Source organism: Erinaceus europaeus, chromosome 16 (genome assembly GCF_950295315.1).
Source record: "Erinaceus europaeus chromosome 16, mEriEur2.1, whole genome shotgun sequence".
Lineage (NCBI taxonomy): Eukaryota > Metazoa > Chordata > Mammalia > Eulipotyphla > Erinaceidae > Erinaceus > Erinaceus europaeus.
Window position 1 is genome coordinate 11452066 of NC_080177.1, and position 18358 is coordinate 11470423.

General features: G+C 42.9%; 1 protein-coding gene across 5 annotated transcripts in view; it reads left to right on the forward strand.

Annotated features, from left to right (window-relative positions):
• Positions 1-18358, forward strand: part of STARD9 (StAR related lipid transfer domain containing 9) — a 146629-nt gene that overhangs the window by 90587 nt on the left and 37684 nt on the right. For 2 of the 5 annotated variants that reach the window (XR_009545267.1, XM_016192738.2), the window contains exons 10-20: positions 1624-1691; positions 4283-4380; positions 6347-6556; positions 6928-7025; positions 8726-8803; positions 9184-9255; positions 10951-11130; positions 14559-14610; positions 14910-15047; positions 17790-17872; positions 17983-18086. Coding sequence is in view for 4 of the 5 variants with exons in the window: in XM_016192738.2 (XP_016048224.2) it covers positions 1624-1691; positions 4283-4380; positions 6347-6556; positions 6928-7025; positions 8726-8803; positions 9184-9255; positions 10951-11130; positions 14559-14610; positions 14910-15047; positions 17790-17872; positions 17983-18086 (1181 nt within the window). In the remaining variant the exon portion in view is untranslated. Of the gene's footprint in view, positions 1-1623; positions 1692-2230; positions 2242-4282; positions 4381-6346; positions 6557-6927; positions 7026-8725; positions 8804-9183; positions 9256-10950; positions 11131-14028; positions 14106-14558; positions 14611-14909; positions 15048-17789; positions 17873-17982; positions 18087-18358 lie in introns of those variants that run through there. The other 3 variants (XM_060174468.1, XM_060174467.1, XM_060174469.1) reach the window with 3 other exon arrangements.

Below are 18358 nucleotides of genomic sequence, written 5' to 3' on the forward strand. Positions count from 1 at the left end.
CTCTCTCTCTCTCCCTCCCTTCTCTCTCTCTCTCTCTCCCTCTCCCTCCCCCTCTCCTCTCTCTCTCTCTCCCTCTCTTCTCTCTGTCTCTCTCTCCCTCTCCTCTCTCTGTCTCTGTCTTCCTCCTGCCCCCACAAATGCCCCCGCCAGATATATATATATATTATCTGAGCCTGGAGTGCTAAAGCCCTCATTACAGAAAAAGGAGAAAAAAACACAAGTAGGGAGAATTTATTTGTAAAATAGACATCTGATAAAGGCCTTGTATCTAAAATATATACAGAACTCTCTAAAGTCAATAATCACAACAATTAAAAAAATTTTTTGAACCAGTACTTCACTAAAGAAATATACAGGTGACAATGAAAAGCACCTACTTTGCTGCTGGGGCTTCATGTCAGTGTGATTCCACTGCTTCCAGCAGAATTCAGAGCAATGCTATTGGTAATCACTGGAAACAACCCAGATGTCCATGAAGTGGTGACCATGGTACATTTGTGCAATGGAATACTATTTGGCAATAAAAATAAATGAACTGGTGGTCGGGAGGTAGCGCAGTGGTTAAGCGCACATGACGCAAAGCACAAGGACCGGCATAAGAATCCCAGTTCTAGCCCCCCGGCTCCCCATCTGCAGGGGCGGGTCGCTTCACGGTAGGTGAAGCAGGTCTGCAGGTGTCTGTCTTTCTCTTCCCTTCTGTCTTCCCCTCCTCTTTCCATTTCTCTGTCCTGTCCAACAGCAACAATAATAACCACAACAACAGTAAAACAAGAAGGGCAACAAAAAGGGGAAAAAATAGCCTCCAGGAGCAGTGTTTTTGTGGTGCAGGCACCAAGCCCCAGCAATAACCCTGGAGGTAAATAAACAAACAAACAAACTATGCCTCAGCACAGAGGAATCGTAAATGATCATTATACAGTGAAAGAAGCCAAGCATTGCATTATCCTGTTTGTATGAAATACCTGCAAAAAGGATTTACTGAGAGTAGTAAAACTACTGAGGGTAGTTTGTGGTTGGTGACAGGAATGGAGTTAGTTCAATTGCAAACAGAATTGAGGAAATTTGGGGATTATTATAAATGTCTTAAAACTGAACTTTAATGCTGGGTGCATATTAAAACAATGAAAAACCCATATTGAATAACATACACTGACTCAGGTTGAGGAGACAAGTCTCCACCTATAACTCTCCATCTGCTGTGAATCTCTGTTAATTGGAGGTAAGCACCCAGAGGAGAGTCTAGCATTTCCCTAGCAAATTATTCTAAAATTCCTGATGCTCTTGAAAATTGAGGACTTTATAGAGATTTGCCCGCTTATTCTGTGAGTCTACTTGTATTTTCTGGTGAGGTAACCCAAGGTTTACTGATAGTGTCTCAGATAGTTCATCTGGTTCTGAGCTCGGAGTACAGACTTCTTGAGTGAGTCAGTTAAAAAAAAATCCAAAACATCACTATGGTTCGAAGAATCAGACACCTGTCGTAGGGAGCTGAAATACTGTACCCGTGTGTCAGCAACTGTACTGTAAGCCACTAAGCACCCAATAAAATGGTAGAAAAAGATGTTTAAGTGGATAAAAACCACAGTATTCCAAATGACAAGCTTTTAATGTTTTCTTTTTTAGGCAGTCCTGGAGAACAGCCTTCCCTCTGAAATTGTTAGCAAGATCAACCTTGTGGACCTAGCAGGCAGGTAATTAGAATATCAAAACCAGGAATTACTCTTGATAATGCACTTGTTTTTGCCTGTTTCACAGGGAATAAACACACACCTCCTTTTTATTTTTTCATATTTTAGTCATCCTGAGAAATTACAAACGAAATTCTCTGAGCCATGTTAAAAAACACAGTTTTGGGGCCAGATGGGAGCACACATGGTTAAGTGTACATGTTATAGTGCACAAGGACCCAGGTTAAAGCCCTTGATTCCCACCTGCAGGGGGGAAGCTTCACGAGTGGTGAAGCAGGGCTGCAGGTGTCTCTCTGTCTCTCTTCTTCTCTATCCTCCTCTCCTCTCAGTTTATCTCTGTCTCTATCCAATAATAAAAATTGTTTTTTTAAAAAAGCTTATTTAAAATTTTTTTAAAAAGCTTTTGAGGGTTGGAAAGTTCTTCTATGGCAAGTGTTCTCAATTAAAGTCACCTGGATCCTTTTTTCCTTCAGCTGTTATAGAAAGGGGCAGCTGTGGTGTATTGCGCCAAAGCAAAGGACTCTGGAGAGGGAGGATAGAAAGAAAACTTCAGGTGCCTATTACATAATGAAATTTTATGTGTATGTCAATGATTGTAAAGCATTAATCCCCTTAATACAAAAAAGTGGGGGGGGGTGGGAGGAGCTACACCACAGCACGAAAGCTCACAGTGCAGTGGGCGCTGGACTTGAACCTGGGCTTCTTGCATAGCAAAGCAGGCAACCCTCCCAGGTGAGCTAGTTTGCTGGCCCCAGCTGAAACCACTTCAAGCTTCCAGTGTCTTGACTCCAGTTTAGACCAGATAAATCAGACTATTAGTATGGTAGGGCAGTTACAGATACCAGTTTATTTGTGTGTGTGGGTGGGTGAGTGTATGTGTGAGTATATGTGAGTTTTTCAAGTCTGCCTAAGTGATTTGATGGCTAATCAAGATTAAACAGACAAAAAAAGAAAGAAAGAGAGAGAGAGATGAGGAATAGCAAAAAGGATCACCTGAGAACACAAGACGGGAGCAAGATTACTTCAGGAGCTCCCAAGTCAGGGTATGTGCACACACACGCTCATGGACTGACAGGGACTTAAGGAGAGATTCCTGGGGCTAAAAAAGAAAAACACAGCTCTAAGTGGAGACACCTACTTTTGTGATTTAGCACAGAATTTGCCCTCTGGTTTATTATTAATTTATGCAGCTATAGAAATATATGTATTAAAGAGAATGGAGGGCTTGGGAGACAGCATAATGGTTATGCAGAGACTTTCATGCCTGAGACTCCCAGATCCAAGGTTCAGTCCCCAGCACTACCATAAACCAGAGTTGAGCAGTGCTCTTGTCTCTCTTTGTATTTTTATCTCTCTCATTAAAATAAATAAAATATATATATTTTTAAAAATGAATGAATGGATAAGTGAAAAGAAAAAATATTTTAAAAATACCATGGCATTGGAGAGATACTACTATTTAAATATTAGAAGAAATCACAAATTGTAGTCAGAAAAGTGTTTTTTAATTTTATTTTCTGTATTATATTTAGTTATTGGCTAGAGATAGCCAGAAATCAAGAGGGAAGGGGAGCAATTGGGAGAGAAACAGAGAGACACCTGCAATACTGCTTCACCACTCACAGAGCTTTCCCCCTGCACGTAGGGGCTTACGGACTCAAACCGGGTCTTTGTGCATGGTAACATGTGCTCAATCAGGTGCACCACCATTGGCCCCCAGAAAAAACAGTCTTTCTTGAGGATAATGTCACAGAAAGTGTCAGATAAAGTAGGTAAACTCTTTTGTTTTATAACTGCTAAATAATTTATGCAGAATGCCATTCCCTCAAAATGGTAAGTGCTTGTGGATTGTGGAGATAGTATAATGGTTATGCCAAAAAGACTTTCATGCCTGAGACAGCAGAGGTCTCGGGTTTAATACCCAGAACCATCATAAGCCAGAGCTGAGCAGTGCATAATATATGTGTGTGTGTGTGTGTGTGTGTGTGTGTGTGTGTGTGTGTGTGTCAAAAAAGAAAATAGAACAAGAAAATAGAAAAGAAAATAGAACAAGCTAAGTGCTGTAGCCCAGGAAGTTACACAGTGGCTAGGCTTGTAAACATAGGTTCCCAAGTTTAATTCCCTGCATCACATATCCCAGAATGATATAAAAACTAGGTGTTATTTAGAAGAAAACTAAAACTAGGTGTTTTTTTTAAAAACTAGGTGTTATTTAGAAGAAATTATCAGTAGCTGGAAGTATGAGTTTTTAATATTTCTCCTCTAAAGAGATAGTTGATAGTTAACTGTATATATTATCCACTTATATGCAAAATTAAAACAGTAAAGGTAGCAAGGAATTTATCTGAAATCTCTGTGAATATTATTATGTAAATGCACATTTAGGTGAAAGTTCTGTACAACCAAAATAAAACAGAAATGTAATGAACTTTAAAAATTTTACTGCCTAAAACATGTCAGTTCATTTCAAAATGACTTTTTTTTCTGAAACTGAATTCTAAAAGGAATTTATTATGTGGGTCTTTTAGATTATGTATAACATTAAAATGATAACCTTTTTTTTTTTTTTTTTACTTGTTTCCACGGGCTATCAGTGAAAGAGCAAATCCCAGTTACTGTAAGGACCGGATTACTGAAGGAGCCAATATCAATAAGTCTCTTGTGACCCTGGGAATTGTCATCTCCACTTTAGGTAATTTGCTGATAGACTTTTTATCAGAGATGGAGGGAGACTTTGGTCTGTAACTTATACATTCATTTTGTGAAAATTTGATGAGTGAAAAATTCATTTTGACAGACTTACTTAGTTTGGGGAATAGAAAATTGATCTTTCTTCTAGATTTCTCTTTATCCTATAGATAAAATATTTAAGAGGTGGTGGGTGGTGGTGCACCTGGCTAAGTGCACACATTGCAGTGCTCAACGGCCTGAGTTCAAGTCCCCATCTGCAGGTTTTTTTGTTTTGTTTTGTTTTGTTTTTAACAGAGCACTGCTCAGCTCTGGTTTTCAGTGGTGCAGGGGATTGAACCTGGGACTTTGGAGCCTCAGGCATAAGGGTCTCTTTGCATAACCATTATGCTAGCTACCCCTGCCCAGAGGAGATGTTTTATGAGTGGTAAAGTGGTGCTGCAGGTGTCTCTGTGTCTCTGTCTTTCCACTAGATTTCTGTCTCTTTCAATAAATAAATAAAATATTATTTTTAATTTTAATTTTTAATATTTATTTTCCCTTTTGTTGCCCTTATTTTTTATTGTTGTAGTTATTATTGTTGTCATTTATGTTGTTATTATTGTTGTCATTTATTATTGTTGTCATTTATGTCATTGTTAGACAGGACAGAGAGAAATGGAGAGAGGAGGGGAAGACAGAGGGGGAGAGAGAGGTAGACACCTGCACACCTGCTTCACCGCCTATGAAGCGACTCCCCTGCAGGTGGGGAGCCAGGGGCTTGAACCAGGATCCTTACTACCGTCCTTGTGCTTTGCGCCACCCGCTCTTAACCCGCTGCACTACCACCAAAATCCCATAAGTAAAATAATTTTGGATAATTTTGGACTAGGTTTTGGTGTACCTGCTAGAGTGTGCACATTATCACAATGCATAAGGACGTGGGTTAAAGCCCCACGTCCTCACCTGTAGGAAAGAAGCTTCAAAAGTGGCAAAGCAATACTGTTTGTGTCTCTCTTTCTCCTCCCCACCCCACTTCACCCCACTTTTGTTTTTACTAGAATATTGCTCAACTTTGGTTTATGGTAATGAGAGGATTGAACCTGGGACCTTGGAGCCTCAGGTTTAAGAGTCTCTTTGTATAGCCATTATGCTGTCTACTCCCCATCTCCTCTCCCCTTCTTTCTACATAACTCTCTTCCTGCTTGTCTCTCTGTATCTATTAGAAATAAAGGAGGAGGGGGTCAGGCGGTAGTGCCGTGGGTTAAGTGTACGTGGCGAAAATCACAAAGACTGCCATAAGGATCCCAGTTCGAGCCCCAGCTCCCCACCTGCAGAGGAGTTGCTTCACAAGCGGTGAAATAAGTCTGCAGGTGTCTGTCTTTCTCTCCCCCTCTATGTCTTCCCCTCCTCTCTCCATTTCTCTCTGTCCTATCCAACAACAAACGACATCAACAACAACAATAATAACCACAACAAGGCTACAACAACAAGGGCAACAAAAGGGGGAAAAAATGGCCTCCAGGAGCAGTGGATTCATGGTGCAGGCACTGAGCCCCAGAAATAACCCTGGAGGCAAAAAAAAAGAAAAAGGAAATAAAGGAGGGAAAAAAGAAATGGTTACCACCATACAGGCACCCAACCCCAGAAATAACACTAGTGGGGGGAAAAATGATAATTTGTCTCGTGTGTAAGATTAATAGCTTTAAAAAACATACATGGCCATCAGCCAGTTTCTTATTTCACAAATAAGGACAACTGTTTGTCTTATTTGTGAAATAAGAAACTGGCTGATAAGACAAACAGTTGTGTGACTCCAATACAACATTTCATGAACCCAAAATCTAATTTAGGGTTCAAACTTAAAGCATTCTGTCATATGCAAAAAGGGATTAGGAAATGTGACACTTAAACCTATGTTCTCCAGCTATTGGTTTTAATGCATTTGTCTTGTGATGTATTCCACTTAAAAATTCTCTGTATCTTTCAAGCTCAGAATTCTCAAGGATTCAGCAGCTGCCAGAGCCTTAGCAGCAGAGCCCTCAATGCTGGTGACAGTAGGATCCCTAATTCTCCTTCTGGGACTAGCAATGGAAGGGGTTCCTCCCAGAGACAGTCTTACATCCCATACCGGGACTCTGTGTTGACCTGGCTGCTGAAGGACAGTCTTGGTGGCAACTCCAAAACCATCATGGTTGCCAGTGAGTGTTGTTTCTAGAACTGTGTTGGGACTAGTACTCTGCCCTAGAGGAAGGGTCATGAGTCTCTCGTACAGGATGGGTGGTGCTAAGGAAACAAGCAGTTGAGGGTTGGGTTAGAAGTGTTTGGTGTGGGACCAGGCAGTGGCGCACCTGGTTAGGTTCACATGAGTTAGAGTCCCTGCTTCCCTACCTGCAGGGGGAAAGCTTCACAAGCGGTGAAACAAGTATTGCGGGTGTCTTTTCCTCTATATCTTTTCCACTCCTCTCAATTTCTTTCTGTTCTATAAAATAAAAATTTTAAAAAGGTGGGGGGGCATGAAATGGCATGGCATGTTTTTGTTGTTGTTTTTAACTGTCTCCTCCTACCCCAGCTGTGTCTCCTGCACACACTAGCTACAGTGAAACCATGAGCACATTGAGATATGCATCCAGTGCCAAAAACATCGTTAACAAGCCACGGGTTAATGAGGTGAGACCTTCATCTGAAGTCCTGGTCTGGTCTGGTCTGGCTTATACAAAATTCTTCATTCTCTTGCTCGTTGATTTCTTTCTCTCTTTATTTTTCTCTTCCTCTTCATACTCATCAAAAATTGCCAGACTTGGTCTCTTAATAATCTGTGAGTGAAATTCTTTGTCCAGGTGTCATCCTTGTCTCCTTTCTGTTCTGTCTTCATTCAGTAATCTTTTATTTTAGATGTTTCTCTAAGATCATTCCTCTTGTGATTCTTGGTGCACTATTGCCATGCTATGAAAAATGTAAAAGTTTCTGTATGTACTGCTTTTGAGTTTATGTCAGTATATGCCCTCTTATTTCCCTGTGCAGATTAAATTGACTTCTCTGTGTTGGGTCAAAAGGGAATTCATTAGTTTGGGTTTTGTTGTTTTTTTCCTGTCACCAAGACTGTTGACTCTGAGTTGACGTTTTCAGAGAGATAGAGACAGAGAGACAAAGAGAGAAGAGAAAGATACCACAGCACCAAAGCTTCCTTCAGTGAGCTGGGCTAGACTTTGAGCCTGAGTAGTGTACTTGATCCTGGCATAAACTATTTTTTGCTGACCTGGAATTCATTAGCTTTGAAATGAATAATGGAGCAACCCAGGACATTGTATAGTAGATAAAGCACCGGAACTTTCAAGCGTGAAGTCTTGAGTTTACTTCCTGGTATCACATGTGCCAGAGTGATGCTCTGGTTCTCTCTCTCTCTCCCTCTCAGATTATTATTATTATTAGCCTCTAGGATTATCACTGGGGCTTGGTACCTTCTCTGTGAAATCCACTGCTTCTGGTGGCCATCTTTTTTCTGTTGTTGTTGCTGTTAATTATTGTTGCTGCTACTGCAGCTGCTATTGGATAGGACAGAGACAGATTGAGAGAGATGGGGAAGACAGAGTAGGAGAGAAAGAGATACCTGCGGACTGCTTCAACTTGTGAAGCAACCCCCATGAAGGTGGGGAGCTGGGGGCTCAAACTGAGATCCTTGTGCCAGTCCTGCGCTTCACACTATGTGTGTTTAACTCAGTGCCCTACTGCCTGCCCCCCTGATAATTACTTTTTTTTAATATGAATATTAAGGCTGACTAGATAGCTCACCGGGTTGGTGCACCTGTGTTGTCATTCACATGTCAGGTTTGAGCCCAGCTTCCACTGCACTAGGGGAAGCTTCAGTGCTGTGATGTCCTTCCCTCTCTAACCTGTTTCTGTCTGCAAAAGTCAGTCTGGAGTGCTGAAGCTCCTGTGACTACCGAAAAAAAGATGAATTCTAAAGAGAATTTTCCATCCATTGCTTTGCAATTTTAGTAAAAAATCCCAGGCAGAGATCACAATTTTAATGGCTTAAGGTCAGTCACAAACAGGAAGATTGACACTTAACACCTCTACATCCCCTGGCACTTTTACGTTTGTTCACTGCTTACCCTTCTGTTCAGTGGGTCAGAATCACCTGGAGTCGTTAAACCATAACTGGGTCCCAGCTGGGTCTCAGTCTTTAAGAATTTCAGCTTTAGTGAGTTTTGAATGGGGGTATAACAAGTTCTTGGGGGAAGCTGACGTTGTTGTTATGGAACCAAACTTCTAGAAGATGACCCTAGAAGATACTCATAGGAGTAATTTGAAGCCATAACAGTTTGGGACATGGTAGCAGTCAGTGGTGACTGAGTTGTCTGTTTCAGGATGCGAACATAAAGCTGATCAGAGAGCTCAGGGAAGAGATTGGAAGACTCAAAGCCATGCTGCTGAGCGTCGAACTGGTATGTGGGCATTCAGAACTTTCCTTAAGATCATCGTTTTTTGTTTTTTTTTTCACCAGAGTCTGAGCCCTGTTACAGTCTTGTTCTCAACAATTAATGCCAATGGAGCAGAGATAAGAACAGGCAGGATAGGGATTGATCTGATTGCCTGATTGTTTTCAAGTGGGCCTTGTTCTGTGTGAGACTGATATGGGGAATAGGAGCCCTATAAGAAAAAAAAAAAAAGGGAATTCTCATACCAGTCTGAGCCCAAATATTAAGCTTATGGTTTGTTTCTGGTTTTAACGATAACATTTTCCGATATCTGCATCTTATTTTCCTTCATGATAGCAGAGGTGGAATGTGGAGTTCATGAAGCACATCTCTGTTTTTTTTTATAGAGAAACTTCAGTCCACTGAATGAGGGAAAGGATGAAAATCTGAGGGAACTGGTTCTCCAAAATGAACTGAAGGTTGGTGTGTGGGGTAGAGGCAGGTGTGCTTTCTATCATCCTGGAAGCAAACCTGCTCTCCCTCCATTATCCCTGTGCCAAGACTGGTCCCTTGTCGAGCTAGAGATGCTCTGCCTAATTTAGAGACAAATTCTGTCCCCATTGAGCTTTGGGGTTGGGAGGGGGCTGCCAAAGGGATGGTGACAAACTCTGAGTTTCTTTTGTGCATTTGGAGGTTTTCCATAATTCCTTTTAGATAGTAACCTAGAGAAAAAAATTTCCAGTCAATAGGTCATCCAGCCATCCTACATTAGTTAAGCATTATACTATAAGAAATAGAAAAAGAGAGTCGGACGGTAGCACATTGGGTTAAGCGTACGTGGCGCATAACGCAAGGACCCGGGTAAAGATCCCGGTTTGAATCCCCAGCTCCCTCCCCTCCCTGCAGGGGAGTTGCTTCACAAGCAGTGAAGCAGGTCTGCAGGTATCTATCTTTCTCTCCCCCTCTCTGTCTTCCTCTTCTCTCTCCATTTCTCTCTGTCCTGTCCAACAATGACAACAACAATAAAAACAACAAGGGCAATAAAAGGAAATAAATATTAAAAAAGAAAAGAAAGAAATAGAAGAAAAAAGAGTGGTCCGGGAGGTGGTGCAGTGATAGAGCTTTGGACTGTCTCAAGCATGAGGTCCCGAGTTCAATCCCTGGCAGCACATGTGCCAGAGTGTTGTCTGGTTCTTTCTCCTCCTATCTTTCTCATAAATAAATAAAATCTTTTAAAAATAATAAAATAAAACTGTAGTTTAAAAAAAAGGAAATAGAAAAAAGCTACTGTCCTCAGTATTGCTTGCAGCCTAATTGAAAACACATGTAGGGGATGGTTAAGTATAATAAATAACATTTGAGTGAAATGGAAATATCTGAGGGGAAGAAGTGATTATGACTTGAACTTTTCAATGCAAAAATTATCATGCTGGAACTATATAAATCAGGAAACTTAAACTCTGTTTTGGATCAAAAGATGTGTATAGGGGATTTATTAGCTTCTTGGTTTATTTTTTTTCTGGACTGATAGTTTGTTAGCAAAGAGGTGGGTGGCCTTTGCCTCCCCAACGTGACTTTTTAATATCAGAGAGAGAAAGGCAGTTAAAACAAAAGAATAAACCCCATGCTTGAAAATGCAACACTATAGTCATTTCGCCAGCATTCAACCTGCAGGTTACTATCTTCCTAAGGTTTTTCAGACCAGCTTCATAAAGTTTTTCTATCTATATTTACATTCTATCTATATTATATATTATCTACATTATATCTATATTTCTATATTCCTTTCGGTGTCTTGTGAGTATTAGAGCCATGTTGCAGTTCACGGTCCTGCATGTTGGGAAAGAAGTGCTAGTTCATGAAAGGTATGCATATCTGTCTAGTAGCATAGTCAAATTTCCAAAATAGCATTTTTTCTAGTTATAAAAATACATGCTTGTCACAGAACACTTCAGAAATAACAATTACTGAGGGATATTCTATTTATAAAAATGACACTTGCTTACTGAAGCACACTTAGAAAATAGAGCTCACAGAGGTGGTGCTAGGGCATGTGAGGGGATTTGAATAATCCTGGTGAGAAAGGATGTCCCAAAGAAGCAGGTCAGGTAACAGCTGACCTTTAGTCTGTTCCCTGTGCTGAGTGCCTAAGCCCACCCTCTCTGTCTCTGCAGATAAATCAGCTGACTAAAGACTGGACCCAGAAGTGGAACGAGTGGAAGGCCCTCATGGAGCATTACAGAGTAGACATCAATGGGAGGAAGGCTGGGGTGTTAATTGACTCCAGTCTGCCACACCTCATGGTTTTGGAGGATGATATGCTTAGCACAGGTGTTGTGCTCTACCACCTCAAGGTGAGCAGGCTTGCTTCCAGAGCTGCTGGCCCCCGAGGTCAAGGACTTTTGAAATAATTAGGGGCAGCAGCCATAAGCTGCTGGCTTATCTACCCTCAGGAAACCAGGCCAATTTTGATTCTCTTTACCTTTATGTGAATAGAGCAGGGACTGGAAATCAGAACACTTACTTGCTTTTCAACTCCTGCTACTGTTGTTCTTATGTAACTTACTTTTATTCTCCATGCCGTAACCTCTTCATTTGAAAGGAAGAGTGTTACTGCTTACAGTTCTTTTCTGGCTTCCTCAGGCACCAGATTGCAGTTGTGGAGGTGTGAACCTCACCTGGCAATACCATGGGTGCAGCTGAGCTCTACAAACACAGGCTGCTTACTGGTGGCTTTCTTGGGCATGGGGGAGGGGGCATCAAACAGTGTCTTTCCTGTACTTGCATTTCATGCCACCCCCAAGTCAGTAGAAAGTGCACCTGCTCCTTCTCAGACATCACTAGACTAGTCAAAGAAGAAAAGTCAGAAGTAGTAGATATGGGAAGCCCAAAAAAAGCTTGAGGGGGAAGAATTCTAAGAGCTGAAGCTCCCCTGGTTCTATGTCTGCCTCAAGCCACGTCTTCATTTCTAAATGAAGCAGCTTAAGGGTTTCTAGCCACAGCAGATAGTCTTATATCCTGTCCTCATGCCATGTTTGTCCCACTGTGGGAAGATGGTCCCTATGCGTGGCAGAGCTTAATATTGCCACCATCCCTATGCTCATTGAAATTTCAATCCTCATTCTGCTGATTAGCCCCTGCTGACATTTAAGAGGAACAGAGAGATTGTGGGGGATACTTAATGCCACTGTTATCCCTGGAGAAATTAAGCTCTAATGCAGCACTGCGTATGGTTGTGAAATTTTAGCAAAGCTCATCTTATTTGGAAAGTCTGTGCTTTTAGGATAAGCCCTCAGGGAAGTTGTCAGAGACTGAGCCTCTGAGACAAGAGCATAAATTAGAAAATGCCTCAAGCAGATATAATGTTACATGATGTAAATTCAAAAAAAAAAAAAACAAACTATCCTTTATTAGAACCACAGGGAGAGATTGGAGGTCCAAAGAGACCAAATTGGTTAAAATGGTCAGTATTTGAGAACTGACCTATGCCTGACTGTGGGGTGAGTGGATGGAACTACGGGAACCAAGCGATAGCAGCAGAGGGTTGAAAGGCCCATTTTTAGATGGACTCTTAGCTGTGGAGAGTACAGACCTTACCTGGTGTGGCATCTCATATCTCCCATGCTGCCTCAGTGAGCCCCAAGAGCGGTAACCCTCTGTGGTCTGTTTCCTGTGAACCTGGTGAAGGGATTTCAGTCTGCTTCTAATCTCTGCACTTCATGTACTCATCTGTCCCCCTTTTTTACTTGTGTAGATTCTGGTGTAGGTAGTGGTATACCAGTAATTGCCCAAGATTTTCTGCATTTTCATGTGCTGTGCTAATTTGGTTGCAGACAAGAGCTAGTCCACAGGAATAGCCTCTAAAAGCTATTTTCCATAGGTTACCTCAGGAAAGCTCCTTGGGTAGAAAGGGGTGGGTAGAACACAGGCAACTGATGCCCTGGATGTCACCCTCACAGTTACCTATGTGCTAAGAACTCTCCCAAATAAGAGGTGTGAGGGGATGGAGGCACAGGTGCCAACTCAGTCCTTATTATCTGAGGTGGCATCATTTCGTTGGTAGCTTTTGTTCTACAGATCTAGGAGTTGTGATATGCTGTGGCCTGTTCTCTTGGGGGGAAAGTACCTCCTCATGAGGACTGATCCTGAGCCCCCAGGAAGGGTCTTTACCCTTTTACTTTGATTTTATTCGCAGTGTTTGTAGAACTAGCTCCTCTAATCCTCAGGTGCTGATCACTAAAGAGGCTTCTGTGCACAATGAGGCAGCCACAGTGAGACCACAACCTCATTCTTTATTCCCAATACTCTTCCTTCTCCCAAGCTGTTTGGGGGGGATCTGCAGGTACAGGTCACTGTCACGGAAGTCTGGAGTGGTAAACTCTAGGGTTACTTTGAAAACATCATTTCTTAGGGAAGTGGTGAGGCTAAAAATGCCTGATCATAGCCTGGGGAGATAGCAGAGTGATTATGTACTAGACTTTCACACCTGAGGCCATAAAGTCCCAGGTTCAATCTCTGACCCCTGGCACCACCATAAGCCAGAGTTGATCAGTACTGTAGTGTCTTTCTCTCTCTCTTTCTCGTGTGTGTGTGTGTGTGTGTGTGTGTGTGTGTGTGTGTGTGTGTGTGTGTCTGGTATCACTAAAATAAATAAAGCTACAAGAAGAAAGAAAATGCATGGGTTTGGGAATCACAGCGACCTGAACTCTTTCTTTCTTTTTTTTTTTAAGATTTTATTTGTTAATGAGAAAGATAGGAGGAAAGAGAAGGAACCAGACATCACTCTGGCACATGTGCTGCCGGGGATCGAACTCAGGACCTCATGCTTGAGAGTCTAGAGCTTTATCACTGCGCCACCTCCCAGACCACAGCGACCTGAATTCTAGCCAGAGCTTTCCTCCATATTTATTCTATGGACACCTTCTGTATCCTGTCCTCCTGTGAGCACCAGGTTCCTCCTCATAGATAAGAGGGGATTACATTTGGGGTTACTGAAGGATTCTTTGAAAGGTGCCTATGAAGCACTCAGCACAATGCCTGTAACTTAATGGTTATTCGACCAATGATAAATATATATCTTAAAACCAGCCTGTCTGTTGCCATGCCTTCCCCAAAATGAACTATGTGGTCTTAAACAAAACTATTAAATGCAAGGGCCGGAGGCCTTGTTTTCTACTAACACAGTGATTCATTTATACTAACTGGTTTTCTTCTCCTCTCTTGTACTCTCTTCCATCCCTTTTTGATTCTAGATGTGCTTTTCTCCTATTTGTGCTTTCCCCCCTCTTAGACTATGGTGTCTGTTAAGCTTCATCTGCGGAACAGAAAGGTAAAAATCCTGTGCTTCCTTGTCTTCATACACGTGTGTCTCTTTGTGACTGACTGGGCCACACTAGCCTCAGCCCCTTGGGGGAAAGGTGTACTTGTGTGCCCACTTCCTCAGACTAGGTAATCTGGCCACTAGCCATTGGTTTGCCCTAACTTTAGGCTATGGGACAGAAAGAGTTCGTCGAGATTTGTTGGGCTTTGAAGAGTGCTGCTGCTGCCTGTCATACGTTGTTTTTGCCACCCCCTCCCCACACACACACTATCTCAGGGACTCACCTTCTCAGGGACTCCCAGGCTGCAGAGCATACAGAGTAGGCAGAGGAGCCCAGGGCCACATTGAGAAGTGGTGCAGGAAAGGCTGGAGTGGGATGGGAAGGTAGAATTGACATCCAATATGTGGACTCTCTTTGAGGGCAGGGCATTCTTATGTAAGTGATTTTACTTTTCCCTTCAGGAGGGGATAACAAAAATAGGAAGGATCGACTCAGACCAGGAACAGGACATTGGTAAGTGACAGCACATGGTTCTGATGCTTTGCGGCAGGTCCTCGTCAGGTTTCTACAGAGGGGCCTGGACTCTCTGAGAGGAAGGACTCATGGATGCACGGAAGGGGGCTTCTGCTCTTAGTTTCTAGGTTGTGGTCTGGGACATAATTAGAGGATACCCACCTAGTGGGAGGATGGCTAGCTTTAGTTGATGGCTCTTATGATGTGAGAGCTTCCACAGGTAGATTCCAATATAGAAGGGAGAAAGTGTTTCCCTGAGCTGTCACCATCCACCTGAGTGACCCCCACTGCTTTTGTAGTCCTACAGGGTCAATGGATTGAGAGAGACCATTGCACTATCACCAGTGCCTGTGGGGTAGTCATCTTGCGGCCTACCCGGGGCGCCCGCTGCATAGTCAATGGCCGGGAGATCACTGCCTCCTGCCGTCTGACCCAAGGTAGGACTGTTGCCACCTTGTCTGTGTCAGGGTGAGAGGTGAACAAGGCCAGAGAGCTTAAGGATGGAGCACTAGACTCTGCCTCCAGAGATCGGAATTTTTCCTTTTTATTTATTTATTTATTTATTTATTTATTTATATTTTATTCTGGAGAATCAGAGCATCATTCTGGCACATGGGATGCCAGGGGCCAAACTTAGGACCACCAAAGGTTTTCTCTTAACATCCTCTTCCTTTCCAAGGGTTGGGTGGTGGTTGAGCATACATGTTACCATATTCAAGGACCTAGGTTCAAGCCCCCAGTCCTCACCTGTACAGAGTGAGCATCATGACTAGTGGAGCAGTGGATTTGTCCTGCAGGCACTAAGTACCATGATAACTCTGGTGACAATAAAAAAAAAAACTTTAACAGGGTTGGGGAATTATCATGGTACTTAGTGCCTGCAGGGCAAATCCACTGCTCACACCTGCACCACTGCAGTAGGTTAAACGCACATGGTGCAAAGGGCAAGGACCGGTGTAAGGATCCCAGTTCGAGCCCCCAGCTCCCCACCTGTGGGGGTGGGGGTTGCTACACAAGTGGTGAAGCAGATCTGCAGATATCTATTTTTCTCTTCCCCTCTCTGTCTTCCCCTCCTCTCTCAAGTTCTCTCTGTCCTATCCAGCAAAACATCAACAACAACAATAACCACAACAACAATAAAACAACCAGGGCAACAAAAGGGAAAAAAGTTTAACAAGCAAAGCAATGGTTTTTTTTAATATACTGTATTTGTTTTAATTATTTTATTTTAATTTTTTATTACTGGATAGAGATAGAAATTGAGAGGGGGGTAGGGAGGGAGAGAGAAAGACACCTGCAGCCCTGCTTCACCACTTGTGAAATTTCCCCCATGCAGGTGGGGACGAGGGGCTCAAACCTAGGACCTTGAGCATTGTAAGGTGTGTGCTTAATCAGGTGCACCACCAACTAGCCCTGAGTCCTCCCCCCCCTTTTTTTTTGCCTCCAAGGTTATTGCTGGGCCTTAGTGCCTACATTATGAATCCGCTGCTCCTGGAGGCCATTCCTCCCCCCATTTTTGTTATTTTGCCCTTGCTATTATTGTCATTGTTGTTATTGCTGTTGTTGTTGTTTAATAGGACAGAGAGAAATTGAGAGAGGAGGGGAAGACAGAGTGGGAGAGAAAGACAGACACCTGCAGACCTGCTTATAAAGCAACACCCTGCAGGTGTGGAGCCGGGGGCTCGAACCGGGGTCCATATGCCGGTCTGTGCACTTTGCGCCATGTGCACTTAACCCACTGCGCTTCTGCCTGACCCCCCATTTTAATTATTTTAATGAGGTAGATACACAGAAACCAAAGCTCTGCTCAGCTCTGGCTATGGTGGTATGGGGGATTGAACCTAGATCTTTGAAGCCTCAGGCACAAAAGTATTTTTACATAATCTTTAAGTTATTATGCCCACCCATAATTTTTTAATGGTCCTCTTCCTATAAGCGAAGATGTTCCAACTCCAGGATATCAGCATAGACTATATGCCTGAAATTTGTACCTGTGTTTGTTAGCTCTGTGTTCTTGGGCATGTTTCTCAGCTCCAGTTTACTCATCTGTACAATGGGATAATAGGATTGTTGAGAATGAACTGATTCATGTAGTGTTCTTGACACTGAGTAAACACTTTATTTAAAAAAAAATTTTAATTTATTGATAGACACAGCCAGAAATTGAGAGGGAAAGTGATTATAGAGAGGGAGAGAGACACTTGTCGACACCTGCTTAACCACTTGTGAGGCTTTCCCCCTGCAGGTGGGGACCGGGGACTTGAACCTGGCTCCTTGCGCACTGTAATATGTGTGCTCAACCAGGTGCACCACCACCCGACTCCCAAAAGATTTTATTTATGTATTTATAAGGAAGATAGGAGGAGAGAGAGAAAAAAACAGACATCACTCTGGTACATGTACTGCCGGGGATTGGACTCTCTGGAGTTCTCACACTTGAGAGCCCAATGCTTTATCCACTACGTCACCACATTACTCTTCAATTTTTATTTTATTTATTTATTTTCCCCTTTGTTGCCCTTGTTGTCTTTTATTGTTGTAGTTATTGTTGTCATTGTTATTAGATAGGACAGAGAGAAATGGAGAGAGATGGGGAAGACGGGGAGAGAAGGATAGACACCTGCAGACCTGCTTCACCGCCTATGAAGCGACTCCCCTGTAGGTGGGGAGCCGGGGACTCAAACCGGAATCCTTTCGCCAGTCCTTGCGCTTTGCGCCACATGAGCTTAACCTGCTGCACTACCGCTCAATTCCCACTCTTCAAATTCTGTCCCCGCTATGGGCTGGGCATAAATCCCCCACTTCCATAAAAGCTTCCCTGATTGTTCCACCTGGAACTCATCTTACTTTCTTTAGAGGGCTGGAACATCTCCTAGTCATTCAATTAATTAAGCACTAGACTGTTGAGGCATGAGGTCCTGAGATCAGTCCCTGGCATCGCATGTGTCAGAGTAATACTATGGTCCTCCTTCCACACTCTCCCTTTCTCTTTATTAACAAGTAAAGGTCTAAGGAAGATTTATAAAGAATACATGTGCTGTGTGCAATGTCAATAAACACGAACCTTACTAACTTTCCAGGTTGTTGAAGGCAGGACTTTGTGTCACAGAATAACGCCCTGCATAGTATGGGCGCTCTGAACAAGAGCCGTTGACAGATTTCTCTCCTATCTGCCATAGGAGCTGTCATAACCCTGGGGAAGGCACAGAGGTTTCGATTCAACCACCCGGCAGAGGCTGCTGTCCTGCGGCAGAGAAGACAGGTTAGCACTGTGTTCTCAGGTGGCTGTCAACCTCCCCACTAGTCCTTTTTGAGGAGAAGCTTGATCAGGTCACGGGTGATGACAGCAACCTCACTCCCTGTGCTCTCCAGGTGGGAGAGGCTGTTGGCTGCAGTGGTTCTTTGGAATGGCTGAACCTGGATGGAGATGTCACTGTGCCCTGGCTGGGGCTCTGCCCATCACTTTGGAAGAAAAGGTGAGAAACAGTCATTCATTCTGCTGTGAAGCCTACTGGTTTTGCTTCTTGGTTCATGATAACATGGAATGGGGATGAGATGAGTGTAACAGCCAGGGTCTGAACTGAGAGACCCACTTGGGCAAGTGATTTAAAGATGTTAAGATGGCTGCTTAGCCTTTAGTTGCCAGGGAAGTGGTCTTCACTCCCTCTTTGGCATTGCAGTTGTCTTCATCACTGAAAGAAGTGTGTGATTTGATATTTCACTTTTTTTAATATTTATTTATTCCCTT